Source organism: Platalea leucorodia, assembly GCF_965183815.1.
Source record: "Platalea leucorodia genome assembly, chromosome: Z".
Taxonomy (NCBI): domain Eukaryota; kingdom Metazoa; phylum Chordata; class Aves; order Pelecaniformes; family Threskiornithidae; genus Platalea; species Platalea leucorodia.
Window position 1 is genome coordinate 12,171,482 of NC_138858.1, and position 27,820 is coordinate 12,199,301.

The 27,820-nt window shown below is 57.1% G+C and overlaps 2 protein-coding genes across 2 annotated transcripts; one reads left to right on the forward strand and one right to left on the reverse strand.

Annotated features, from left to right (window-relative positions):
• Positions 1–959: 959 nt before the first annotated feature.
• On the reverse strand, positions 960–16,844 carry GBA2 (glucosylceramidase beta 2; the record flags this gene model as incomplete). Its single annotated transcript, XM_082335382.1, has 17 exons — positions 960–1,811; positions 1,897–2,088; positions 5,092–5,207; positions 5,504–5,646; positions 5,801–5,907; positions 6,059–6,210; positions 6,577–6,684; positions 7,340–7,444; positions 7,793–7,977; positions 8,086–8,211; positions 8,489–8,642; positions 9,975–10,077; positions 10,453–10,692; positions 11,989–12,207; positions 12,321–12,436; positions 12,666–12,757; positions 16,648–16,844. The coding sequence occupies 17 exons, from the start codon at positions 16,842–16,844 to the stop codon at positions 1,584–1,586; spliced, it is 2,583 nt and encodes an 860-aa protein (XP_082191508.1). The 3' UTR covers positions 960–1,583.
• Positions 16,845–17,437: 593 nt separating this feature from the next.
• On the forward strand, positions 17,438–27,814 carry RGP1 (RGP1 homolog, RAB6A GEF complex partner 1). Its single transcript, XM_082337144.1, has 9 exons — positions 17,438–17,584; positions 18,196–18,336; positions 21,103–21,239; positions 21,624–21,707; positions 25,475–25,624; positions 25,704–25,850; positions 26,228–26,355; positions 26,602–26,779; positions 26,978–27,814. The coding sequence occupies exons 2-9, from the start codon at positions 18,221–18,223 to the stop codon at positions 27,199–27,201; spliced, it is 1,164 nt and encodes a 387-aa protein (XP_082193270.1). The 5' UTR covers positions 17,438–17,584; positions 18,196–18,220; the 3' UTR covers positions 27,202–27,814.
• Positions 27,815–27,820: the final 6 nt, after the last annotated feature.

Genomic DNA, 27,820 nt, shown 5'->3' on the forward strand with positions numbered 1-27,820 from the left:
ATCAGGACATCATTGGTGGCTGCCAGCACAAGAAAAATGGAGGCAGGCAGCCCAGGTGAGCTGTGCCCATGTCCTGGCATTCCCATGCCCCTCCAGCCTCGCCAGGGTGACCCTAAGGGAGAGCATCTTGGTCCCTCTCCATAGCCTCGCTCCACAGCCTCAGTGGTGGGCTCTGCCACGGGAGGACAACACCGGCTGGTGCAGGGGGGCCGCATCCGCAACACCCTGCCCTTCCCAGATAACATTCCTCTGCCCAGGCGGATGTAGGGACAACTCCCTCGGGGAGCAAAGAAAAGGCCATTTATCACCCGCGGGCAGTATCGGGCCACCACAGGGCAGGCAAGGGCTAGGGGGGGGACGGTGGCAGGGGGGAGGACAGGCCACTTCCCACCCCAGCCTGATGGCACTTCAGGATTAAGGGAGGGCTTTAGAGCAAAAAGCTCTGAAGTGGGCAGAAAGACCATGTCGCTAAACCTGGGGGCAGGGCCTCTTCCCACCCCCTCGAAACCAGGCAGGTGCAGCCTGCAACTGCCACGCTGGCAGAGAAAGGAGGAAAATGAACCAAGGCACGCAGCCCAGGCAGGAGGGGACACCGTTTGGCACCACTGCTCCCCACAGAGCCATTTTCAGGAGGAATGCTAGGCTCCTTGCCTTCCAAGGAAGCAAGAGAGAACAAGGGACAGGTCTCTCCTGCTATCACGTCTCGGGGGAGGCACATCCTGCTGCCGTTAGCAAAACCCCGTAATAGCCAGCCTGCAATTAGGGCTTGCCCCCCCTACATCCCCAGCCCAGGAAGAAGAGGGGAAGCAACAGGGACTCCCTCCTCCAGCTTGTCCCTGTGGCAGAGAAGGCACACAAGAAGAAGAAGAGACAGCCAGACAAATTTATTAAGAACTTAAAATGATTCATCCCCTAAAATGTGCTCCGCTGCCCGCCCCCGGCGCCAGCAGGGAGGGGTGCCACGGTACCAGACCAGGACCTGCTGCTTGGGCTCAGATTGTCAGGGGCTGGGGAGCCGGGGCTCCCCCAGGGATTGTTTCTGCCACAGGCTCTCCTGGGGCTGGTGCCTTCAGGCAGAGCCAGTCTGTGTTTGCAGTGTCACACAACGGAGGGACAACTACAGCATCCACGTGCCTGCGTGCACCAGTCCCATGTCCTCACACACACATACACCCACACGTTTTTCTTGCCCTGCAGGTCAGCTCCCACCTTATCCAGCCCACTGACTGCAGGAGAGAGGGCTCCTTGCTCCTGGGCAAGGTACAAGCTCCGGTGGAGGATGGCTGGGGGGCCTGCAGGGTGTCAGAGCCCTGAGCAATGGTGAAGGGGAGGCACAGGCTCCAGCAGCACCTCCTCATCCCACCCCTCTCCTCTCTAAGGAGACATCACCCACACCTCTGGTCCCCCTCGTGCTCAGCATCGGTGGCCAGAAGCCCCCTGAGGTGAAGGGCATGTAGTGGAGGTAGGGAAGGAAAACAGCAATGTGAGTATTATCAAAGAAGGGGAGGGAAGGGTCCCTACCCACCAGCTGAGGTCCCCCCAGCCCCTCGCTGCACCCACTGCCCTGCTCAGTGCCACCAGGCTCAAGGGTGGATGGTGACCTGGGGGGGCTGCACGGGTGCTGGTGCCTGGCCAGCTCTGCGCTCCAGGGCCAGCTGCATGCTCCAGATGCTAAGGGGCCGCATGTAAGCCAGTGAACGGTAGACTTTCTTCTCACGATAGGCCTCTGGTGTCTGGAAAGCCATGCCCAGCTGTTCCCAAACTGTCCGGTAACAGCCCTCCGCCGTATGAAAGCCTTCCTCCACCAGCCCCTGCAGCAGAAGGAGGACAACCATCAGCCCATCCACAGTGTGCAAGGAGATGGCACGTACTGAGGGGTGCAGCATCACCACTCACCTCCTGGATCATGGTGGCAGCCAAGGCGTAGACCACGCCAATCCAGACCTCATTGGACTGCACGCTGGAGGTGTCGGGCACCCCGTCAGGTCTCATGCCATTCACCGCTCCCATGGTGCCACCGGCAAAGCTCATGACGTTCTTTTCAAAGATGGTCTTGAGTGCACTGACAACATGACTCTTGGGGAAAACCTGCGTACAGAGAGAGAGAGAGAAAGAGGGCTTTGGCCTCGGCGCTCACGCAGACCCCTCAGGCTGGGTTAGAAAGAGGTCAACACTCTTTGCCAGATAAATAGCCACCTCAGGAAAATAACAGGAAGTGAAAAAGTCTCTTTCCCGAAAAGACAAAACAAAAAAAAGCTGTTGCTCAACAGAAGAAATGCTGAATTTCATTCCACCTTCCTATGAGGGAGGCTGACAGCTCATCCAACTAGTGTGTCTCCATAAACAGCCTCTCACCATTAGTCACCGGCTAAACCCCCCTACATCTCTTGGGAGCTTGCTTTGGAGACCTAGCCAATCACACCATCCTCATTTTGGTTTATGTTCACCACTGCTCATTTCTCAGGCTAACAACTATTTGAGGCCTAGACTTTCTCCTGGTAAAACCGCTGTGCTGTTCTCTCAGCCCATCTGCCGCAGCTACAGGATGCACTGCAATGCCTACAAGAGATGGGACACTGGCCAGAGGTGGCCAAAGGATGGTCTGGGATCAGTGAGGCTGGAGGTGCCTTTCTGCTAAGGGGAAAGATTATGGCAAAGCCAGTCTGATGACATCAGAATGCATCTTGCAGCTGCAAAGTGTATGTTGTGGATACCGGTAGGTTTGTTTGGGTAAATGCTGGTAATCCTGAGCAGGGGGGCAAGATTCAGCTTCAGCTCAGGGGAAAAAAAAAAAAACAAAACAAAAAACCAAACAGGGCTTAGTTTTGAATGACTTCAAAATGACGTTAATCCTTCCAATTTTGTAACTGGGTGGTGATGCAAGAGTTCATGGCCTGGACCAAGGGGAGTTTGAGGCTAGAGAAGGGGCAGCCTGAGGATGAAGAGGTCAGACTGTCATGCCCGAGATGTCTGATGGTTTTCTGTGTCTGGTAGGAGAGATTTGAAACTTTTATCCCAAGTGAAAGTTAAAAACTCCCACAGAAGGTCAATAGTGCTCCCTGGATAAACAACCATTTCAGGAGTTTATCAGAAGGAATTAAAAACCTTCCTCCCTCCGATAAGGCAGAAAAAAAAAGGTGTTCAACAAATTAAGGCCAAGAGATCAACACAGTTACGAGAACAGACTGAAGTACCATGCTGAGTAGGCTCTTGCCAAAAAAAAAAAAAAAAAAAAAAAGCCCCAAACAAAACCCAACAAAAACCAACCAACCCCACCTGAGCATGAAAACACCTGCCAGCCAAACAAAAAGCAGTGGAGCAGCAACACAGCAAGGGCTCCATTAAGATGAAAAGCCTCTGTGCACAGCTGAAAGTAAATAAAGCTTTCATTATTGGCAATAGAACTAGGAAGTGTCAGCGCAGCAGAAGTCCCTGCCTCAGTGAGAAAAGGAAAGCTCAAGGCTCGGTGATGTTGCAAGGGGAGGTCTGGCTCCTCTCCACCCCACGCCTACCTAACGGTGAGGAAGCCAGAACAAGAACTTTGCAGGGTGACCAAGATCAGGAGCGATGCCATGGAGCAGCCATGACATCTACTTGCAAGAAAGGGAAAAGCCCAGCAGCTCCTGGCTGGTGGGCACAGCCCAGGGACGTGCCAGACCTTTCCTGCCAGTCTGGTGCCACCAGAGCCAGGGGAAGCGGGAGGTGTGATGACACCAGACGGGAGCTTGCCAAGGTAGGCTGGGCAGCCCAACCAGACGGCTTTGGTAGACTCAAAGGAAAAGCAGCAGATCCCTTTTATCTACACTAAAGCCAAGCATCTGACACAGTCGTTTTTCCTGGTATGGCTCTGGAGGTAAGCCCCAGTGCTGTTAAGGAGCAGGAGTCAGCAGAAGGGTGGTGTGAAGCAGATGTCTCTGGCAGAAGGTTTTGGGGCAGTTTCTTCAGGACTGGGGTCACAGGCTTTGTATTTCATTACTGACCTGCGCACGCAGCAGGGGTGCCTTAATGAGGTTACAAGCAGGAATGCTGCCAGCCAGGCAAGGGATCACAATACACGGGGGGAAAAAAAAAAAAACCTCGATGGCTGTAGTAACAGAAGAGAGAAGTTCACCAGTCCCATCTCCATTGAGCTCAAAGCTCACCAGTCAGCAGAGAAGACTGCCACCTTCAGCAAGAAAAGGCCAAGGCAAGCAAGATTTTTGGACTGCACCAGATTTACTGTTTCCCCCCAAAAGGGATGTTTGGGTATTCCTGCATGAGGTCCTGCCCAGAGCCCCAGGCACAGCCCCAGTCCCCACACTCCTGGGACCCACACTGGCATAAATGCAGGAGGGCACAACCAAGCACCCATTTCTCATTAAATCCCAGTGTTCAGCGCAAGCTGCTCCCAAGAAAGGTCATCTGAAGCTCCCCTCTGGTACCAACAGACAGTGAAATGGTCCATCATCCTCACACAGCCAAGAGTCACTCCTTCCTTCAGTCAGCCGAAGCGTTTGCCTGTCCATCACCACCACAGACAGCTTTGGTCTGACAACTGTCTATGGGTCATAAATAATCCATATGGTGGCTCTCTGCTTCCCAGCTCTGTTCCAGGTATTGCACCATCAGCAGTTGCTCTTACCATCCCATCAGACAAGGGGAGTCTTCAGCAAGTTCTCTTCTTGCAACTGAAGACCAACAGACTTTAGGGCCCCAAACAAGCTTTAGTTCCCTTGGATATTCATTTAGAACTTTAAACTGGGCAGCAAATAACACGTGGAAAGTTTCATGCACTGTTTTGTCCTGTTTTTAAACAAATAGTGCCCTGCCGAGAGCAAACCCCAGTGTGACCTTCCTCCACGTGTGCCAGAGCTGACTGCAGTTACACACCCCTGCTGCACTGCCTTTCCATGAGCAGATCTTGGTTTAAGGCAGGTTGCACTGATGTGCATCCAACAGCCTCCACCTGAGCATGCACCACTGCAGGGGAGCAGGCTGGAGCCCCTGCAACAGCCCTTAATGCTTAACCCACGCCGTGTGCCAGCCCTGCTGCTCTCCTCCAGGCACAGGTCCCATCTCACCCCCACCCTGCATCAGGCTGCCCCTTCTTACCTCAAACTCCCCTTGGTCCAGACCACAAGCTCCAAGAAACCACTGCCCGGCACACTGGTCTGACATGATGCTGCTGGAGGTGTCGCTCCCACTGCTGTCATAGTTGTAGTATTTTCCTGGAAAAAAGGCAGGAAAGAGTTTTAAATCCATAGTTTAGGACCCCAGCTCACGTGTGCTGTCCCTACACTCCACCCCATGACGCAGGAGCATCGCAGCTTTTTCCAGAAGGCTCTCCTCTCTTTCCTTTCCCAAACCACCATACCTTTTCTGTTCCCTCCCTGGTACCTTCTCCTTCCCCTCCACTTGGAGGGATGGCATCTCCCCTCCTTCCCCCATCCCCTGCAAGGCTCCGTGACCCAAGTTGGAGCTGTCCCCCTCCCAAGGGACATGTAGCCAGCAAGCGAGCACCCACCATTCCAGAGCATCCTCTCAAATGCCTCCTTGCCCTTGCTCAGGATGTCCGTGTACTTCTGCTGGATCTCGGCATCCCCGAGCACCTCTGCCATCTTGCACATCATGCAGACGGCTGCCAGCCACAGCCCACCACAGTACGCGCTGCCGGAGCAAAAGGAGAGCAGCGTCGGCAACATGGGATACCCCACGGCTTGCACGGAGCTTCCACAAGCTATGGGGACCACGGTCCCAGCTCTGAGCTACCTCCCCACCCCACGCTCCCCATCTCCAACCCCCACCTGCCTCTCTTGCTCACCTGGCTCCATTTACCACCCACGCGTCGTATGTCTGGTCTGCAAAGCCACCATTTTCGATAAGCCCATCGTTATCTGTATCAAACTTCAGCTCTGACTCCATCACAGCCTGCGGAAGAGGCAGGAGATGGTCATGCAGCCCCCATGTCCTGGCTGCCCCCACGCTCTGCTCGGCAGCATCCATCCTCTTGGGATGTCACACGGCTCCCAAGGGAAGTGAGAAGCAGGGGATGCCCCATGGTCTGATCTCCTCCCAGTACCTGGCAGACTGGCCACATGTCCCGCAAGTACAGGGAGTCGTGTGTCAGGTAGTAGTCGCGGTACACCTGCAGCACAAACTTCAGGTTGAGGTCCTTCCAGTCGGCCGTGTCGTGCATCAGGTAGGCATTGACACGCTGCCACGGCTCATCAGCTAAGCAAGGACAGAGCGGATGCAGCAGGGCAGCAACAGATGTCCCCCCTCCTACCCAGGAGCAAGGTCTCAAGGGTGCTGTGATCAAACAGCACTAAAATAACACGTTGCACCCTGTGCTATCTCTAGTGAGAGCAGCCTTCCCGCTACTGCTCAGCTTCCCTCCGTCTCCCTTCTACAAGCTCCATGCAGTGTGGTCGTCATCACTACTCCAAACCATCCAAGCTTTTCATTCCCAGAAAACAAACAGCATATTCCATGCAGCATACCTCTTTCCCACAGCTTGGGAGTTAACTACCCTGAGAAAATTGTGTGAGCAGCCCTGCACCCCCTCTGCCCCCCAGCAGGCCTGGCCAGACCCCTCACCTGGGTCCCCAATGTCGTGCGGCACCACATTCTTCAGCTTCACCTGGGCTGTCTGACCACACATCAAGTATTGCCGAGGCTGGACATCCTCATTCACCACTGTTACAGCTGGAGAGGACACAGAGCAAGAGACATTAGAAAGGCAGCAGGCACTGCAGCAGCAAGCTCCGAGCACAGGCACAGGCAGGGCCACTGGCACCAGCATGCCAGGCTGCCCTTTGGGGCTCCAGCTGCAAGATCACAGCCCTCTGCAAAGGCCTAGGGGGACACCAGGCTGCTCCCAGTCTCCCCTCAGCAGGGAACATGCAACTTGCTTAAGGAGGTGGTGGCACCACCCAGGGCTGGAGGGAAACCCAGTGGGTTCAGCCCTCCCACAGCCCAGCAAAGGGCTATGCTCCACCACTGGTCAGGCCACCACTGAGCAGCCTCCAAGCCCACCCAAAGCACCAGGGTCTGCAAACAGCTCCATGCTTCTCCTCTGCAAGGGGCACGGAGAGAGCTGTAAGACCAGGGAATCCCCCAGGGGAAGCAGAGCCAGCTGTGCAAGCCCAGTGCAGCAAGAAGGCGTTCCAGTGCTAGGCAGAGAGATGCTGAGAGGCAGCAACATTGTGGGTTTGCAAGTCCTGGGCCCAGCAGAGGAGCTGGAGGGGGCTGCTGGCTCCACAGCACAGATTTCTATGGCAGATGCTGTCCCAAATCCCCTGTCTCTTCTCTAGGTGAAGACATCAGCAGGCATCAAGCCAGGGTCTCCTGGGTCACTCACCAATGTCATACTGCAGGCTGATCTGCAGCTTGGGCCACAGCATGACGAGAGCAAAGGAGGCGTAGAAGTGGACATCGTAGGTGTTGTACATCCGGTACTCCTGGCCTGGAAAGACCGGGGAAGATGGTGACGGATGGCAGACCTGCCACAGGGAGGGGAAAGGAGGGGCACGTCCTCCCTCCCACATGGCCCAGGAGGGTGGGCTCTTTCCCAGCACAGGCAGGGGCTCCCATTAGAAGTGGTTTTTATTCTCTACATATTGCACGCGGGGCTCTGGAGAAGACCTCATGCCATGTCTGACAGGGCTTGGTCCTGCAAGGGGATTTGCTGGGAACAGTGCTGCTCCCTACCCATCAAGGTGTGAAAAGCATCTCCCTGGCAGGTTAAAAACACTTGGTGACAGCAATGGGGAGGGGTTGAGTTGGAACCATCCATCACGTCCCTGCAAGTTACCTTCCAAATAAGCAAACCTTCCATACTCCCGCAGGACAGGGAGGAGGTGGGAGAGGCCAGCCCCCGCCGGCCCCTGCAGGTCCTCGGCACAGCTGTCCGGGGGCAGCTCCACCCAGATGGTCCCCCCATCCGTCATGAAGTACAGCTCGTTGAAGAGGGCCGACTTGTACCAGGACGGCAGCTGGCTGCGGGCAAGAGGGGGGGGGAAAATCAACCGCAGAAGCTGAGGTGGTGATGCTCCTGCTCTGACCAGCCCCAGGAAGCCACCGGGAAGGTGCTCCTGTCTACCCTACCTGTTCTCCAGGATGGGCTTCTGCCACGCTTCGATCTTCCTCTCCCACTCCTCGTAGTGCGTCAGTGCGTGATGCGACAGGGCAGCAGCGGCATCGCCTCCGCTGCCAAAAAAACGGGTGTACCGCCTGCCGAGCGGGGGTTTGGTGAGTACACTGCGGGCTCAGGCTGGGAAGCCCACCTGGCCACGGGAAAGGGGCTGGGCTATAATGAACACCAGAATAACGCGGCTGCTAGTGCAGGGGTGTTGAGGGGCTGGGGAGAGGGTCTCCTCCATGAGCTGGCAGGGCCACAGCCGCAGGGAGTGGGTGGCACAAGGCTCCCCAGGTGGCACTCAAGCCCAGAGGTGGGGAGAAGGGGGCTTCGGGGACATGAGCCAAGCCCCACTGGAGACAACCCACCCACCTGAGGTGCAGCTTCTCCTTGGAGCCAAAATGAACACGGGGCATGTCCCATGCCAGGGCCAGCTCCAGCGTCCTGTGACCCCGGGCAGGCACCCTGCAGCTGGCACACACCGCTGCCGCCGTCACCTCCCCCTTCTCTGTCAGGCTGCTTTTACCTGCCGGGGGAAAAAAAAAAAATATTCACAAGTGACCAAGGAAACCCTATGGGGGGGGTGACTGATGCGCCCACACACCTCAAGGGGGACGAGACTATTTGGGCATGCCCCAGCTCCCTTGCAGCCTGGAGGGTACATCCCCAGGGTTTTAAGGGATGACATTACCGCACGTGAGTAACTGCTTTTTGCAAGCAGGAAAAAAATACCTGCCATGGGCGGGGGGGGCGGTAAAAAAATAAGTCATCAAAGCAGAGGAACAAATCAGGCAGGAAAAGCCACCAGGCACGAGTGGAAGGGACAGAGCACCCCATGACTTTGTAACTGCACTGCAGTCAGAGGCACTGTGACTTTCTAGTGACAGTCATCATTTCCAGCTTTTTGCAGCGTGCTTGAACTGTGCCTGTATTTAAGAAAAGCCCTGAGGCGGCTGGATAATTATACGCCGGTTCTGACATGCATGCCAGGTAAACTCATTAAAGCAACAATTTTAACAGATCCTGACTATGATAATGCTTGGCATGCACAAAGGAAAACCACATCCCAATAGCCTGGAAAGCTCCGAGTGCACCTAGGCAGGAAACTTAGTTTTCCGGAAATATTTATGTAAACACTTTATTTACATAATTTAAGCTTCAAGAATCCTTGCAAAGGCCCAGTGCCAGCATCACTAGTTTGTCAGCGTCATCCTTGTTCAAAAGCTGGCAGAGACATTAGGCAAATGGTCACCTTTTATCGCAATAAGAGGTTAGCAGCAAGGGCTGGGAGATGCCACCCTGCTTCAAGGCTTCTGCCAAGGGAGCGGACAACTGAGGATGATGCAGAAGTGTCACAGGAATACCAGACACCTTCAGGAAACCGATGTAGTAACAAGTGGACAGCAAGTGATGGCAGCACCAAACCCCAAGGACTGCTAAACGCCTGCTGGAACAAATCTGATGGGGCCCAGCTTGCAGAACTGGCAGTGGGAACTCAGGGAAGGTGACTGGGCATTGCCCTGGCTACTCACCCAAAATCTCAACTCAGTGTACAATCCTACACAGACTAACAAGATACTGGCATGTGCAATTAATATAGCCGAGAACAGTCCCAAAGTGGTGTGAACAGCTTTTGGAGAATCACAACAAGGACAGCGTGACAAACAATAGGAAACTCAGATACAGCCTAAAGCTGGGAATGAGCCACAGCATCACCGAGAGCTTTTTGTGATGGCACCAAGGTGACCAAGGAAGGAAAACCCGCCCTTGCTTGGGTGCCCTGTGCCCGGTGACCAGCATGGCCACCCGTTACCCCTGCTCCCCTGCCACCCGTCCCACGGGGCACAGAGGGACTCACCAGCGGGGGAATCCAGCCTGCCGTCCTGCAGGAGGTCCTGCCACACCTCTCTACCCGATCCCACGGGATTGAACGCCGTGAGGTGGGTGACTCCTGTGCCAGCCTGGGGAAGGGAAGAGGATCATCATGGGCTGGTATTTTTAAGGGGTACCCCCCCACACCCCCAAAAACTCTGGGACCCCACACTCACTCCCTGCATGCTGCCTAGCAATGCTAACTCCAAACCTACTCACCTGCTGTCCTGCAAGCTTCACCCATAGCTTCTCTCCTGGCACCCTCCCCCAAAGAGGGTGTCCTCAGGGAATTCACGTCCCCACACCTTATCCAGCAGTCAGGCAAGCGCTGAGGACCAGCGCCAACCCCAACCCATCGCACACCCATCCTTTACCAGCTGCCTGGAAGCAGCCCCCCCCCCCCCCATTCAGCAGGGCTGTACAACCCCCCAGTGGGAGCCACACCACCAGTGACAGCCCTTTACCTTCTCCCGGGCAGAGATGGCAAGGGTGAAGGGGTTCACGCGTGTGCAGTGGTGCAGCAGGACTCCCGCAACCCGCTCGCCCTCCTTCTCGAAGGCAAAGGGCTCGTTCCAGTGCCCTCCACTCCTGTCATCCTTTGTTCCCATGCCGTTCTGCAGGCTGAACATGATGGAGACATCCACGTCCTCATCCCTCCCGTTCTCCACCTCCCAGACGAACACTCCCACCGGCAGGCTGGAGTCCTGGCAGAGAAAGACAACGCTGCGTTTAGGGCTGCTGCTCCACGGTTAGCTGTCGGAGAATCACTTCTCCCGCTGCTGGGGAGACCACGCGGGATGCAGCGGGAGCAAGACCATCAGGAACAACTCGGTATCAGAGACCATTGCCAAGCTGGGGAGCAGCAGCAGGAGCAGAGGAACTTTGGGGGCAGGCAATACAAAATTCAGATCACAAGCCCTGGGCTAGCAAACCCCACACCAGGCAATATGCAGATGGAAAGCAGCATTTAAGGCTCAGACGGGTGCCTCACCACCCATCTACTCAACAGGTTGATACAGGTTCACGTGCTTCACTGGGGTAAGAGGAAGGTCAGGCATGTCGGCAGCGCAGCCTGCCGCCCTCGCCCAGGGCTGGGAGAGAGCAGGAGCAGCATGCGGGAGCAGCGAGGCATCCCTTGCCGCTGTCCCGAGCTTCCGCATTGCTGCGGGGGTTACTCCTGCCTGGGAGCATTGCTGAGTGGAGACACGGGGAAATTTTGGGAAAGCCCAGCTGGGAAAGCCCAGATACTAAGTAGCTCTTCCCTCCAGGATGGCAGGCAAAAGGCAGCTAAAACATTCTCAGGAACACCCAGCTGACAAACCAACCCACAAGTACAGGCTGAGGATTTCCCAAAACCCTACCACCAGATCCTCCATGCAGTAAGGCCACAGCTCTGGACCTGTCATTCCAGGTGGACGGGAGCTGGGATGATCACAGGACAAAACCAAAGGCAGGGAACAAGCAGTACAAAGAGTCAAAGCACAGGTCAGAGGGGAAAGGAGCAGCTGCCAGAGCTAAGCACAAGGAAAAAGGGATAACCCTTCCAGCACCAACTGCCCCAGGAGGTGCAAAGCCTTCCAGGGTCCAGCTGCTACACACCTGGCAGCTGGCACTAGGGACAGGGTCTTAGGACAGAAGGGATCAGGCTTGGAAAGAAAATTAACAAGGTCGCCAGCCTGGTTATCTTCAGGCAATGCTGAGGTGGGCAGGACAAGGAACTCCTCTACTGCAGCATCCCTGGATGCACAGTCGATGCTCAGGGGTCAAAAATGCACCAGCTCCGAGCCTCTGCTACCCAAGGGGGATGCACTGAGCTCAGTGCCTGTCCTGGGAGCATCTCAGCCCCGTCTCTGCTGTGCCAATGCTTTCCCCCCACCATGCAGGTAGCTCTGCTCAATCCCTGCCAACCTGCTCCATACAAGCCGTGCTGCTGCAGCACGGTGCGGCCCGGCGCTCCCGTGGGACAGGCTGCAAACAGCGTGGGGCCATCGCCTCCTTACCTTATAGTCATGGGGGATGACAGGAGAGACCTGGCGGCAAGTGAGCACCACATTTTGCCCCGGGAGCTCGTAGACCATCCAGGCACGGGGGTACAGGGCATGGTAGAAGGCGTAGTGGCCGCAGTAGCCCCAGTTCCAGCCCTGCAGAGTGCTGGGTCTCTCCACAGACAGGACCTGCTGGTAAACTGTCTGCCCCTTGCAACGCAGGCACACCGTGAACTGGCAAGGAGAGGAGCACACGGAGGGGATAAGATGAGCCCAAGAGCAGAGAGCCCAGCCACCCAGGCGGCTTCAGTGCTGCTTGCACCCCTCGCAGACCCCGCTGCACCTACCTGGTCGGCGATGACCGTTTCATAGTGATAAATGCCTGGGTTCAGCTGCCAGCGGCAGAACTCACCCCGCCAGCCACGGGTGATGGTGCCTCCCCCGATCCCGCCCAGCGGGCACCCTGGCAAAGACAGCTGAAATTAGCACCCCTGTTCCTCCCCATGGTGGGGTCTGGCCCAAGGACCCCCCCCCCTCCCCGGTGCAGCTCCGGGGGCCGCTCAGCACTGCCCGCACCACAGAACCTCCTTGACCCACTCCCCCTCTCTAGCACCTTGACGGCCACACGTGAATCCCTGCCCACCCAGCACACCAGGCACTGCACCATTCCAGTGCCTAAACTGGAGGCTGACCATAGATCTGCTGCAGAGGAACAGCACACAAGAGGTCAATGAAGGCAGGTTTTTTCTCTATGCGGGTCTTCTTGTACCACCACCTGAAGTACCTGCAAGGGAAAGAGAGGTATGAAAGAAGATGGGAGCAGGCATCACTCTCCCTTCGGTGTCACTGGGCAGGACACGACCAGCATACGTTGCAGCTGCCCCTCTTGTAGAGATGTACAATGTGAACCCGTGTCCCAGGGCGCATGGGGTGGCAGCCCCTGCCATCCATGTGCGGTCCATATCGGTCAGCAGGCAGAGTGCAGGCAGCTCAGGGCTGCCTGCAAGGGCACAGCACAAAACCAGAGCGCTCCAATACCTGAGAGCAGGGCTCCCAGCTCGTGAAAGGGCAGGAGGCTTTCCCAGATGCCCACAGAGAAATGGGAATACATGCAAGGACCACCACCACCACCTCCATGCCTGGTAGGGCACATCCTGCTAAAGGTCTGAGAGTGGAGGCACAAGCCCAGGGAAGCCATAAGCTGCTCCGGGGATGTGAGCCTTGCTCTTCCACCTCCAGGTCCCCGTTGTCACACACAGCCCTGCCGCATCCCAGTGCCACATCCCCGGGGGTAGACAGCACGGGGCAGCCTTGCCCCGGAGGCGGTGATGCTTGCCGTCCGCAGCTGGCAGGATCCCGGGGACTCACCTCTGCTCGCACGCCAGCTGCGCAGCCAGGCACTGCCCATCAGATAATTTCTCACCCAAAGGCCTGGGAATCGAGAGACACCCAAACAGGGGCACACCTGCGCCTGGGTGTGCCGGCACCACTCCGGGCAAGAGAAGCAGGGCTGGGCTCCGAGTCGGTGCTCGTAAAGGACCGGCTTTTGCTAATGAACCGCCCCAAGTTAAATCTTCCATACAGAGACAATTAGCATACGGAAACCAGCTACCAGACCAGAAGAAGCTGCTGAACTTCCCCCAGCAAACAGACAAGCAAGACCCAACCGGCGGCTCCACGGCCCTGGCTGCCAGGTGGGCAATGTCCCCGAGCTACCTGCAAGCACCGATGCTGTACCACCGAGAGGAGAAAGCCACCCCAGCTGGGAGCACAGCGCCTGTCCTGCTCCGATGGCTCACAGGATGCAGAGCCCAGGTGATGGGCAACAGGCGAGCACTAATCCCCTGGGACACATATCCCCAGCTTCACAGGGACGGCGGTACCAAGGGGGAGAGGCTCTTCCACGACTCCCCCTGCTCCTACACACTCCTCCTCAGCAAATAAACTTGCCTCTTCAGCTGCGTGGTCACTGGACATTCACCTTTATTCACCAACATCTAAGGTCTTCAAATCCCTCTCAGGGTGACAATTTCCAGGTTGCAGTCTCACAGGACTTGATTGCAGCCTGCTCTCCATTCCTACAGACTCACCTTTATGTCTGACTGTTTAAGGACATTTTGCCTGCAGAGGTCCAGGGCACCACGAGAACCAGCTTGGCCTGCACGACCGCCCCAAATCAGGGCCTGCCGCTATCTTCAAGCTACATCTGCTGCAACTGCTCTTCTCCCAGCTGAGATAGCCCCGGCTTCATGCTGCTGAGGCGAGGTTTTGGCAGCGTGCTCTCCCTCTCTCGGAAATGATTTTATTTTTTTTTTAACCCAGCATCAGAGAACCAACCCAGCTGCTTCCCCAGCAGGTTCCTGGTGATGGGAAATAAGGTGCCCAGGCAGAGCGGCTGCGGCATGGCATGGCGGTGCATCCTGGCTCCTTGGAAAGGAGGTGACGGAGGGATTTCAAAAAGCAGGTTTTCCAGGAGTGTGCAGTGGGAAAGGTTTGGGATTTACAGCCGGCCGCTGCCCAAGCCATTTTGCCATCTCAATAGCAAACTCTTCCCCTGCCAGCTTCTCCCCGCATGGTGCGGGGCAAGAGGAGAAGGTGGTCGATGCCCAGCTGCTGGCTATTAACAGCTCTCCCAGGGCTGCAGAATAACTGGGAGAAAGTCTTCATGTTCTGCAGCACCAAAAGCCCTGCCAGGGCTGGAGGGCATTTCTTTCTCTTAGAGTTGGCAGCACAATTAAAACCTGTCCAGACATCACCCAGCTGTTTCGAATCTGTGCCGTGCCGCCCTCCCAGGGTGCACCAGCCCACCCTGCCAGCACCTCTTCTCCTGCCCCACCGGCCCCAGCGCCCGCCACAGCCACACCTGCAGCTGTGGGTGTCCCCACCAAGGAGCTACCCCGATGAGCCCCAGTTCACAAAAATCCCATCCCAGGGCTGTCGACACCCCTGCCATGCCACCCGCAGCAGGGGCTGGGGCTGCAGGAGCGTGCAGCCACCATCCAGAGGTTTAACTCGGCACAACACCACATCAACCCAGGACGCGGTGGCTCCTCTGCCAGTCCTAGACTTCCTCAGCCGAAGACATGCAGCAACCCCAAGGTGCTCCCAGCCATCTCCAGAGGTACGAGCACCTGCACCGGCTGACCTTGCACTTGATGCACCCAGCCATGCCAGATTTTGAGAGCACCCTTGGCACGGGTGCCCCTAAGAGAGGGGCTGTTGCTCCTCACGGGTCATTTGGGAGAGGGCACGCCAAACCGCAGGGCTCCGGAGGTTCAGACCCATGCGCTGTGCCGTGGGACTGAGCTCCAGGCTCCTCTTACAGCACCAGCACCCGGGTTGCCATCAGCTGGCTGCCTGCGCCGGGCAGACGCGCGGGTACCCACCAACGCCAGGAGCACGCAGCTTCCCACACACCCTCACATCCCCGCATCAGCTGCCCTTCGCCAGCCAACGCCGCTGCCCTCGGGTTTTAATTCAAAGCTGAGCAGGTATTTCTTGCCGCTCTGGCCCTTCCTCTCCTCCGCTCTCTAGGCTGGAGTCTCCTTGCAACAAAGCTTTGCCCTGCACAAGTATTTTGATACAACAACCAAATTACCTCCTAATTTGCCTTCCTGGGGGAAGACGCAGTGGTTTGACTATTAGCTTCTTGCTGAAAAGCCCTTAAAACCTTCTTCTATGACTGATGCAAGCCACCTCCATTCTGAGACCCCAGTGAGAACGTGCCAGCTCCCCAGGCTGGCACGGAGGCGATCACCTCTCCTCCCTGCTCACCCCACCAGAACTTCATGCTTTCTCACTTGCTCAGCTCATTCCCAACCTGCCATGGCGGCTTTTCCAGCAGCCCGCACATGATCCACGCTCTCCCTTCCCTGATGCCCAGGCTCGTGCCGGGATTTCTCAGGTCAGACCGGCACACCGTGCACCTGAAAGCAGTCCATTATCTGCCCCTTCATCAGGCTTTGCAGGAACCAGCTTTGCAAGCAGTAAGGTCCAAGGACATCAAGCAGGAAAAGGCTCAGAAAATGGAGGCAGAAGATATAAAGCAAGCACAAGGAAATAAATCACACTGTCATGGGTTTCAACGTTCAGCCTGATGGGTAGGCAAACACCGCCAGCAGCCAGGCAGCAGTTTTAAAGGTTAAAATAACACTGTTGTTTCCCGCATGCGTTTTTCCTGCTTACTTCCAGCTCACGCTAAGGCAAAGTCAGGAAAAGTCCCCATTCCCAAACCTGCTATAGCGCACGGCATTCCAAAAATCCTCCCAATTACCCTCGAGCTTAATCCCCATCCGCCGAGAGGCGCCTTATGCAAGGGGCCAGGCAAGATACGGCGGTGATGGGCACCGGCAGCAAGCCGCAAACGGGGGTGGGAGACGGGGGTCTCCCCCCCACAAGTGATGCCCCGAGCCCTCCCGGCTCCTGCTGAGTTTTGGGTGCTGCCCCTAAGCCAGCTTCGGCCAGTTTGCACCAGTGCTCCCAGTGCTGGCGCCAGGCAGGCGGCCGGGTGCCGGCAGCTCGGTTGCGGGAGCGGAGCGGCTCCCTCCAGCCCGGGGCCTTCCTGGGGCCGCCGTACTTTGCTCTCCGTCCACCGGGGGCACCGAGGGGCTCCCATGCCCGCCTCCCCCCCCCCCCCCCCCCGCTCCCGGTCCCCGTTCCCCCCGCGCCCCGTACCGCAAGGCGAGGCCGATGTGCCGCAGGACGTCGCGGAGCGGCAGGTCGGCGGTGCCGTAGGGCTGCCGCGGCTCCTCGAAGCGGTGCGCCAGGCAGACGCGCCAACCGGCCGCCGCCACGCCGCGGCCCCCCGCCTTCCCCTCGTACCGCCGCACCAGCGGCCCCGCCGCCGCCGCCGCCGCCGCCGCCGCCGCCATCGCCGCCCCCCGCCCCGCGCGCGCCCTCTTCACCGCGCGCGCCGCCGCGCCCCGCCCCGCCCCGCCCGCGCCCCCGGGGCACGGCGCCCCGCCGAAAGCCTCCGGAAACCCGGTCCCCGCCCCGCCGCCGCCGCCGCCGCCGCGACCTGCGATCCCGAGGCGGCCCGACCGAGCGCTGCCGAGCGGCGCCCGAGAGCTCCCGAGCGGCACCCGAGCGCTGCCGAGCAGAGACCGAGAGCTCCCGAGCCTCGCCAAGCGCTTCCCGAGCGCCGCCCGAGAGTTCCCGAGCGAACCCGGAACGCTGTCCGAGCGCTGCCGAGCGAGCTCCGAGCGCTGCCGAGCGGCGCCCGAGCGCTGCCGAGCGGCGCCCGAGCGCTGCCGAGCGAGCTCCGAGCGCTGCCGAGCGAGCTCCGAGCGCTGCCGAGCGGCGCCCGAGCGCTGCCGAGCGAGCTCCGAGCGCTGCCGAGCGGCGCCCGAGCGCTGCCGAGCGAGCTCCGAGCGCTGCCGAGCGAGCTCCGAGCGCTGCCGAGCGAGCTCCGAGCGCTGCCGAGCGGCGCCCGAGCGCTGCCGAGCGAGCTCCGAGCGCTGCCGAGCGGCGCCCGAGCGCTGCCGAGCGAGCTCCGAGCGCTGCCGAGCGAGCTCCGAGCGCTGCCGAGCAGGTCGGAAGAGCTGCTGAGCGGCTGAGGGGAAGCCGGGCCCGGAGCGCGGAGCGGAGCGGCGAGCGGGGCGTCTGCGGCGCGGTGAGTGGGGCTGGGGTTGCGGGGGGCGTGCGGTCCTCTGGCCCTGGCCCTGGCCCCTCTGCTGGGCGTTTACGTTTGTGTGTTTGCGGTCGAGGCCGCCCCCTGGGCCCCCCGGGTTGGGGGTGGCGGGGCTGTCCCTCACCCCCCGCGGTAGGTCCTGGCCCCTCCACCTCTGTGTGGGGCTGAGGGAGGGGATTATTTGTGTGTATGGCCAGGGCTGTGCGTGTTTCCCCTGCACACCCTTGTATATACGTGTGTGTGTGCGCGCGCAAGGCCAGGGCTGTCTCTGCCCCCCCCCCATGTGTGTGTGCAAGGCCAGGGCTGTCTCTGCCCCCTCCCCCCATGTGTGTGTGCAAGGCCAGGGCTGTCTCTGCCCCCCCCCCCCATGTGTGTGTGCAAGGCCAGGGCTGTCTTTTCCCCCTGCCATGTGTGTGTGCAACACCAGGGCTGCCCCTGACCCCTCTACCTGTCTGTGTGCTGTGTCCAGAGCTGGAGCCCCCCCTGACCTCCCCATCTGCATGTTCCCGGCCTGGCTGTTGCCATTCCCCCTCCATTACAGCACCCAGCCCTCTCTCCATGCCCGGTGATATTTGTTTTTTTTCTTTTGGCAGGTGTGCAGCAGGGCCATCCCAAGCCATGATCGAGGTGCTGGCCAAGCTGGGCCGCGGGCCCGTCTTCCTGGCAGGGGAGGTGCTGGAGTGCGTGATCACTTTCACCAACCCATTATCGGCGTCGTCTACCTCCGCCAGCAGGTACGGCAGCCTGTGCCGGTGGGCCCTTCGGTGCATGAAGCCCCGAAGTGGCAGAGCTCTCTGGGTCCTTCCAGAGGGAACGGCCCTCCCTCCCTCCTGAGCAGCCAGATGTAGTCATGGCTGGGTTGTGGGGCAATAGTGCCAGCTCAGCCACTGGTGACTTCCCTGCCCGAGGTACTCCCTTAAGGATGCTTTGCACCATCACTATGTCGGGGCTGAAACGGAGGTAATTATTCTGGTTTTCTGCCCCTAAGAAAGAGATGAGAAAAAAAGTATGCAGTTCGAGATGCTTTTAACTGCCCCTCAGGTGAGCCCTCAGCAACAGGGTTACTGGCAGAAAATGAAGCCAAACTGGCTGTCAGAGTGGGATATCTAGTTACACCAGGGTGACACACTCACAGGGCAACATCCAGGCAACGTCATTGTTTCCTACGTTTATGGAAGGAGCACTCTCTGTCCAGCAGAGCGCTGACATATCAGTGTGATCTCTGCCTCCAGAGCTGGCAGGCAAAGGGGTGAGCACTGCCTACAGTCAGGAAGAGGCAGCTTTCTATGGCAGCATTTTCTGTGCCCCAGCTTTTGAGTACTGCATCGCCCCTTATCATTACTGTGCCTGAAATAGGTGTTGAGGAAATGTGAGAAGATGGGAGCTTCCTATATTGGCCCACGGGGAATGACTCCGCATCATAAGCAGTCACGCAAAGCCTTTGTGTCTGCTGAGTGTGTGGCCTTGTCTGACTCTCCGTGGGGTGGAGAGTGCTCTCTCATCTTCAGCCCTTCCTGGGAAGTGTCCATTTCCAGCCCTGTCAGGTTCAGCATCTTTTCATCACCAGTACGCATTTCACATGTGATTGTTTTGTTTTTCCAGCGCTTGCAGTCTCAGCAGCAGCAAAGCAGTCTCTTGTATTACCGCTGCAGGGCTTCTTTGTTTATTGCTTTCCTTAACTTTCCACCTTTTCTTCCTCGTTCCTCTTGCCTGCTGAATTCAGCTTTCAAATTCAGCTGTGGCGTAAACGTCTAGCTTTCCAGAGTTTTCTCTTGTGTAGTGACAGCACTGTTTTTCCTGGTTCCAAAACATGGGACTGCAAAGGTACCAGGTGGAACAGTTTTGGAGGTTTGCAGCGCAGTTACGGGAGCTTCATTTGGGAACTTCAGGTGTGTCGTGGTCCGTAGAAAACTGCCTCTTGGAAAAAGGAAGGTTTTTAAAGTAAAAAAGCAGGTGCCCAAACTGACGGGACCTGGCTAAGTCATACGAGTGGCAACGCCAAATAGATTGGTGGTTTGGAAACTGAAGTTGTGGGTTGCGTAAAGGCATGAGCCAGATCAAAGCACAGTCACTGCAACAGGCAGATAGACCTGTCGGGGACTGGAAGATTTCAGGGCTAGCAAAAGCTGCGGTGCTGGTGGAGGAACCGAGAGGCACGCATTTCAAGCATAGGGACGGAACTGAAGGACAGTAAGTAAATGGCAGAAAGTGAATTTGATTGTGGTGTAGGAGGCGTACAGGAAACAAAGCTCTTCTGCCCCAAGGCTGTGTGGAGCAGGGGCCTTGTGGGCTACAGGAGTTGTAGGGGAAGGTGAGAGAGGAGGGAAGAGACCTCAGCACCAGTGCAGGATCCTTCTGCGCCCTGCCAGCTGGACGAGCCGGGTCTGCTGGTAGGCAGGCACATGCAAATTTTGTTTTGAGCGTCTGGTTAAAAAAAAGAAAACAATCCCGTGGCCTATTGTTGCGCAATCTGAAAATAAATGGGAGGGAAAAAAAAGATTCAAAATACAATGTTTGAAGGTACTGTAGTCATGCTAAGCTTATATAAAATTAGTAAACATTGTCTCTTAAGCAAGAGCATTTCTCTGTTTCCATATAGCAGATACCTTATGGCAGCCCTTATGGAAAAGCCGTGCTGGTACTTTTGAAGATACAGAATTACAATTGTGGGGTTAGAGATAACTGGGTAAAGTAAGCAACGCATATTTGGGTAAAGGCATCCAGCACATAGAAAAGATCAAATAGCACATTATTAGTCAGCTGAAGCGAACGCAGCACGCCTTTTTCTCTGGTTTGTCTAGACGTTTAACTGCTTTGATGTGTCACATCGAGAGAGATCCGTGTGCCACAAAAAATCCCTGTGCCATCTAAAACTCTGGTGGCAGTGCTTACTAATCAGATCGTGATAGAAAACACCAGGGGAACCATACACTGGCTAAATTAACGAGACCGCTATTGAAATAAAAATAGATGACTGTTTTGGAAACTGAAGGCTGTCCGTAATGCCATGAGAAATGTCCTGTGGAATGGCTGAGGTCGTAGCAGAGTCCAAACCATGGGACTGTTTTTCATGCTTGATGGAAGCAGTTCTGGTGGCTGTACAGAGAGGGGGCAAAATGACACCTTCGCCTCCCGTGTAGCTGTCAGCGAACCCCTTGCATCATGAGGAGAAAATCGGTCCTTGTGAAGGACCCAGGAGCGTCCTTCTCTGGTCTGACACAACCAGAAGTTGATGTTCCTGAGGGGGACGGTGCTGTGGGGAGGGAGCACGGCTGTGCCCTGCCTGCCCTCGGGAGTGTCGAGCGTGGGGCAGCCAGGTGCTGTGGGCAGGGGCAGCTGAACCCAGGCTGCAGATATTTGTTGCTTTTGAGTCTGCCCACTTCCCTGATGGTCGCGTTATCACCGGAGGCGCCTCGGAATGCTGCTCTGCATGTCACTTCATGCTTGCTGTAATCCAGGTTTAAAGCATAGACACGAGTGTTGCTCTTCTTTGCTCTCAGTGAGATGCTGGCGTGGGCCAGCGCCCAGATCCACTGCCAGTTTCACGCCAGCGAGAACCGGGTAGCACTCCCTCCCTCTGATGGCAGCAAGCACGACGTGCAGGCAGAGAACGAGACAGTCTTCGTCCCCAACAGAGGTGAGTGCTACTCCTGTAACCCCGGGTAGGGACGGTGAGAGCACAGCAAGGAGTCAAGCAGACGATAACGTGTGTCTTGAGGGCAGCACGCGTAGAAGCGAGCGGGAAGTACATGTTGCTCTTGTTGTGTGATTCCCTGGTGATGGCTGCTGCAGGACCTTGTTAATACTGAGATCAAAATGGCGCTAGCGTGGAGCGAAACGTGAGGGTTGTCTGTCCAGCTGTTCTGGGAATGTCTCATGATCTGACCAGGGCATGAGATATTTCCTCCTTGACCCCTTCTGCTCCCCAGTCCTTCCCGTGAGGATAAGGCCCGGGTGGCCTGGGCGCAGTGAGTGTCCCCCGAGGCTGGGCAGCCTTCACGTGGTTCTTCTTCTCTTCCAGGAGAGCGGGGTCAGTGTATCCTGTCCACTCCACCAAAGATTCTCTTCTGCGACTTGCGCCTGGATCCTGGGGAGTCAAAGTCCTGTGAGTCCTGTCTTCTCTTCCCCTGCTCAGAGAGCTCGCCTCTGGGGAGCCCCGCTCTCCAGGCTGGCTTTGCAGACCAGAGTGCTGCAAGCGGGAGACCCTGGTGCTCACGGAAGGTGAGGTGCTTTGGTGGGAGCATGAGTGCTAAGGAACTGCTGCATCGTCCAGAGTCTGTTCTCCACCGTATGAGGGCTGCATACTGCAACGTCTCCCTCAGTCCTGCCCCTGGCCCGTGTCCTTTGCCGCAGGTCGATTGTGTAGCTGCGAGGCATAAAATGTTTTGAAACACCTGGCCGCAGCTGAAGGAACGGTGACGCGCACCTGCATTTCCTTGCCTTTATTTCTTCAGCCACACTGGACTATTTTTGGGATTTAGGCTGGCGTCCTCCGAAGGTCCGTGCTTCCTCTTCGGGTTGTGGCTGTCCTGGAGATCACAGAGTCTTCTGCCTGTTCTAGTTTTCCTGCTGTAAAAGTGAGCGCTTCTCACCTTCTCTGCTCAAAGGTCTCCACGTCTCCAGAGCCCTCAAATGGTGTCCTTCCAGTGGGTCCCCTTTAAGCTCTCCTTCATCACTACTTTCCCTTTGGCTGTTTAGAGAAATTTTCATCATTTTCACAAGGAATTTGCAGCAACTTGTTTTCATTGTTCCAGGCAGCTTCTTCTACCTGAGTAGACAGCTGTGAAAATACAAGTATGTGCTGTTGTCTCTTGGTCGGTGGCTGCATGACCCAGCCTGTCAGCATGTGTCAGATCTCCTTTGCGTTCCAGCGGCCCGTGGTCCAGCGGCGGTGTAACGTTAGGCATTGCAGGCTACACGTGGACAGCTTCCTCTGGTTGTCCTCGGGATGCGCTGGGAACAGTTGACGGCGACCTCTCAAGTCACACAGCAAAGGGAGCGGAGAGGCAGTGCCTGTGCTGGAGGGGGCTCCGCTGGAGCCTTGAGCTCTGGGGTGGTGAGAGCAGAGCTGCAAGTGAGACCAAGAGGCTGCAGGCTGTGACATGGTGGTTTTGAAGCTGGGACCTCCTGCCTTTCTAGGCTTGGAGGGGCCTGACTGGAGGGAAAGGTGGACAGGGTGAAGCCAGCCTGGCTTGGCTAGCTGGTTAGCGGGGTGTGGCAGTGCTGTCTGGGGCTGTGTCTCCTGAACTGCAAAGCCTATCGTCTGAGCCCATTTAGTTATTTACTTACTATTCTACAGCAGCATGCGGGGGAAAGGAGCTGGCTTTGCCGCATCGGAGCCGAGGTCCCCTGTGCTCTCTGAAAGCCGCTGTGCCAGGGAGGAGGAGGAGGCAGAAATCTCAGCTGGCCTGAGCCTCACCTCCGTTCTCCTGTGCTCCTCGCTGCTGGCTGGTGTGGAGCTGGAGCATCTATTTCCTGGGAGCAGGGGGAAGCCCCTTTTCCTGGAGCATCTCAGGCAGGCTGGGCAGTCTCTGGGAGAGCAGATCAATGATGACAGTCCAGCCTCCAGGTGACTGGGATGGATTGAGAGGATTTCCTTGTGCACTGGCTTTGCAGGCAGAAGCTATTCAGCCCCCAGCTAAGCTAGCGATAGTCTGTCCCTCCCAGTGATGTTGTATTGTGTGTGAGCGTGCGTCCGCTCTGCCACTGGGTGACACTGGCGCGAGCAGCCTGCATCTGCTGTATGGTTGGGTGCAGCTCCATAGGAAGGATGCAAACTACAATTTGAGGTTCCTTTGCCATATGTTACAGCCTTTCCCCTTGGCTGCGTGATGCGCGCATCCATTGCACGTGTTGCGTGCAATGCTGCTGTGTGTGGCACTGGGCTTTTTAGCACTGAAACCCCCGTTTCACAGCTACGGCTCTGCCAGGCTGCTCACACCGATCCCGTCGGCCTGTGGTGCTGCTCCTCTCACGCGAGACTGCAAGCTGGCACGCGTGCAGATCATTCCTGGGGGCTCCTGCCAGCTCTGTGGAGGCAGAGTTAAGGCTGTGTGGGTGTGTATCTTAATTCTTCATTTCCTGTTTTTCAGAAGTTTTGAGTTTTGCTACACAGTTTGAAAAGGCAAAAAAAGGCCCCAAGAAATCTTAATTCTGCTTTAGCAGAGTACTATGTTATTAAACTGTAGCCAGAGCTGGCACGTATAGCTGAGGTTGTGTCAGGCTGTCTCTTGATAAAAGCCCTTGTTTTCAGTTGCTGACCAGCTCATTCCCCAATATCTTCTCCTTGTTATTGTGCCTATATGTTGAAGTTGACTCACCTCCCATCCCTTTGACACACTGCCCAGACTGAGCTCTTTAAATTTGTCACCATAAAACATTTTTTCAAGCCCTCAAGTCATTTCTGTGGCTGTTTTTGCCTCCTCTCCAGTTTTGTAATACCTTCAAATATTTGGTAGATCACAGAGAGGGGAGGAAATGGAGGCAGCCTGGACACGGGCTGGGAGCCCAGTCGGAGCGTACAGCGGGTGGGTAAGGAAGGCATCTGTAGCACCAGGAATGTGCTTCTTTCTGGGATACACACGGAAGCTGGGACTTCCCGAGTCTCGGCATTCCTGTGCCAGACAACAAACAGCCTATCCTCCTCAGGCAGCGGTGGTCTCCGCTTACATTATCCTCACTGAGCACGAAGGTCTTTGTGAGCCCTCTTGTTAAGCCTGGTACAGGGGGTTACAGCAGTCTGCTTCCTTCCTTGGAAATACCTGATTTTCCTCCCTGTCAGGACAGTTCTCGGCTTTACCTGCACCCTGGTCCAGCAGGACAGCCTTGTATTTTAAGGTGTGACAGCTTGTGGGTGCTATGCACTAGCATGGGCTTTTTTCTTCCTTCCAGTTCTGTTATTTTAAATCTCGAAGTTCTATTTAAAATGTAACCCTAGCTTTTAATCTAAGCCTCAATGTTTAGGATGTGCCAGACGTGGGGAAGGATTTGTGGTTTCACGGCAGGATGCTGCCCTTCCTCTGGCAGGGTGTATCTGCGTCATGGTGGGCAAGCCAGAGAGGTGGAGACTTTCCACAGTTCACTGTTTGCGCCTTTCTTGTTATACGGCATGCAGTTTGGGAAAGCTGCAGAAGTGTTCACGCTGCGTTGAGAAGCGTTGGGGTTTGTGTGGTGGCCAAGGGGCTTCGAGAGGGCTGAGTGTGGTGTGGAGCCAAGCCCCGGCATCTCACAGGTCTCGGAGTCAGAGGCTTTGTGGTCTAAGTCATCAGTCTGTCAAGGGGGATACGCCACAGGTTGTTGTGAAGGTCTCTTAATTGTTTCTTGGCCATTTAGACCCGGTGCTTCAGGGGAAAACACAGGAAGAAACTAATTTTTGTTGCTGAGTTTGGGGTTTGTGTAAAGCGAGTATCAAAAGAGGCATGAGGTATTGATCAGCACCTCTCCGCCCCATGGGGCAGAGCCCTGAGGAGACTGCGGCATGTGACTGGATCGTGAACGCGGCATGCGAAGGAAGTGCGCAGAGGCAAGTTCAGGTTGAACTCGTGATGAGTAAGTTTAGCTCTCATGTGTTTGTGTTCCTGGATTTTACATCTTTCACATTCTTTTGAGGCAGAGTTTGTGTGTGTGGTTGTATGTGCTGGAAGCAACATCTGGATGACGGCGCGTGTGATGTGAGGAGGAGCGCGCTGGTGCAGGGAAGCCCGGGGTGTGCTTGGCCTGCTGTGGGAAAGAGGAGACGGCAGAAAGCACCGGGCCCTGTCCCTAGCTCAGCCCCGCTGCTGTTTCTAGCCCTCAGTGCAGGGAGCCTGCGAACGACAGTTCCAGGAGCTTCCTTTTAGTCTTGGAAAGCAATCTTTTCTGCGCTCCTTGCAGATTCGTACTGTGAGACGCTGCCCATAGACGGCCCTCCCTCTTTCCGGGGACAGTCGGTGAAGTACGTGTACAAGCTGACCATCGGCTGCCAGCGTGTCAACTCCCCCATCAAGCTCCTGCGCGTTCCCTTCCGTGTCCTTGTGCTGCACGGTAAGGCCACGTGCCGCCCTCCCTGCAGACACCGGCCTGGCTGTGCCCTGCCCCACTGACGCTCTCACCTTCTCCCCAGGGCTCAAGGATTACCAATTCCCACAGGATGAGGCCGTTGCACCCTCAAACCCCTTCCTGGAGGAGGAGGAGGGCTTGAAGAAAGACTCTCGCCTGGCGGACCTGGCGACAGAACTGCTCATGGTGGCCACCTCCCGACGCAGCCTGCGTAGGTCATATCCCCTGCTTGAACCTGCTGTCCTAACCTGGGCGTGAAGCATAGCTCGGGGCTCACTGCAAAAATCTGTCACTGGCAAAGCGAAACTCTGACTGGAGCTGTGGAGCAGCTCCATCAGGGCCCGTTTGGGTCAGAGTTTCCCGTGGGCTCCTCCCTGCCAGTCTCAGGCTCTTCCTGACTCAGCCAGAGAGACCCTCTCCCCAGCGTATCGCAGCCAGCGTGTGGTTTGCTCTTGCTCGCTGCAGGCCTTTCCCAAAGGGAATGCCGCCTCCAGGGCGTCCTTCCCGCCCAAGCAGCAGGGCTCTGTGATTAATCGTCATCCTCTCATCCTGCTGCAACCCTTTCGCCCCCCTCTTCTTGCTCCACAGACCTGTATAACATAAGCAACACTCGTGGGAAGGTGGGGACGTTCTGCATCTTTAAGACCGTGTATAAGATCGGAGAGGATGTCATTGGGACCTTTAACTTCTCAGAAGGAGACATCCCATGTCTGCAGGTCAGTGCTGGCTTTGGGGTCACTGTGGGGAGAGGCAGAGGTTTCACGTGGGGGAGAGGAAGAAGGGATTTGGGTTGCAGTGGGCTGCAGTGGGCTTTCTAGTGAGGGTTTCTGGTGGGACCCAGATGAGGACACCGTTTGGGGTGTGAGGTGGGGGAGGGCTCCAGTTCTGAGCTCATTTGCGAAACGGAGGCCCCGGGGCTGCGTGAGGCTGTGAGAGCGAGCACCCTGCCGATTGCCCTGCAGTTCTCCGTGAGCCTGCAGACGGAGGAGAGTATCCAGGAGGAGTTCCAGCGCCGGCGGGGGCAACCCATCTCCTTCAGCACGCACGCCCGCCATCAGGAAGCCTGCCTGCACACAGCCCAGAGCAGCTTCAGCCTGCCCATCCCGCTCAGCTCTACCCCGGGATTCACCACCAACATCGGTTAGTGGCCACCAGGGAAGGGACCTGCCCCTGCTTGTCTCCACAGGAGGATGCTCAGCAGGGCTGTGTCCTGTGGGAGGGAGCTGGCCTGCGTGAGTGGGCTTATTTGCGTGTCCCCTTGCCAGGACAGCCAGCGCTGAGACAGCTGCTGTCCCCGTCCCTTGTGGTGTAGGCTGCTGACCCTCCTCTTGCCCACAGTGTCCCTGAAGTGGAGGCTGCACTTCGAGTTTGTGACCTCCGGGGAGTCGGCGGGGACTTGCTTGGTTCGTGGGAGCCAGTCGGAGGCTGTCACCTGGACTGGGGTGGAGCAGATGGAAGTGGACACTTTCAGCTGGGACTTGCCGATCAAAGTCCTTCCCACCAACCCCATCCTGGCTTCCTACGTATCTCAGTTCTCCAGCACCAACTCCATCACCATCTGAAGTGGGGAGAGCTGGTAGGGTCCTGTGGTGCTGCGGGTGCGTGCTGCCAGTGGGAATGGCAGGCAGGACTGTCACTGGCGTGCTGCGGGGCACGCATCCCAGTGTCCCCTTGGTTCATCCACGACGCCCAGGTGGGTGAGTCTGTCCCGCTTGCGGGTGGAGGAGCACTGTGCTTGCTGCGATGTCTTGCGCTGCAGCCCTCGGCTGGGAGCCGGACCCCTCCTGCCTGGGTGAAGGTGCAAGTCCCAGCACTCACCAAAAAGAAGTCTGCCTCCCCGGGAGCAGCCTGACGTGCCTTTACCCCGTGAGGGCCTTCCAAGAGGGAAAGGCCCAGCCTGGGGAAAGGAGAGGGCAGCTCTTCCAGTGAAGCCCTGTACCAGCCCTGGGTGAAGGCCGTCCCCCTTACAGAGAGACCCCATGGGCAGCGGTCTGGCATCCAGGTGAGGCACGCTGGCCACCTGGGCTGGCTGGGAGCCTGTCCTGGCATGTGTCCTGCCTCTTGGGGGGCGGGGTGTCTCTTGCCCAGTGCCCCCGTTACCCTCACCCGGAGGAGGCAGGTCCTGGCAGACTGGCCCCGTGCTGCCGGCACGTGCTGATGTCCTGGCCGCATGTTGTGGCA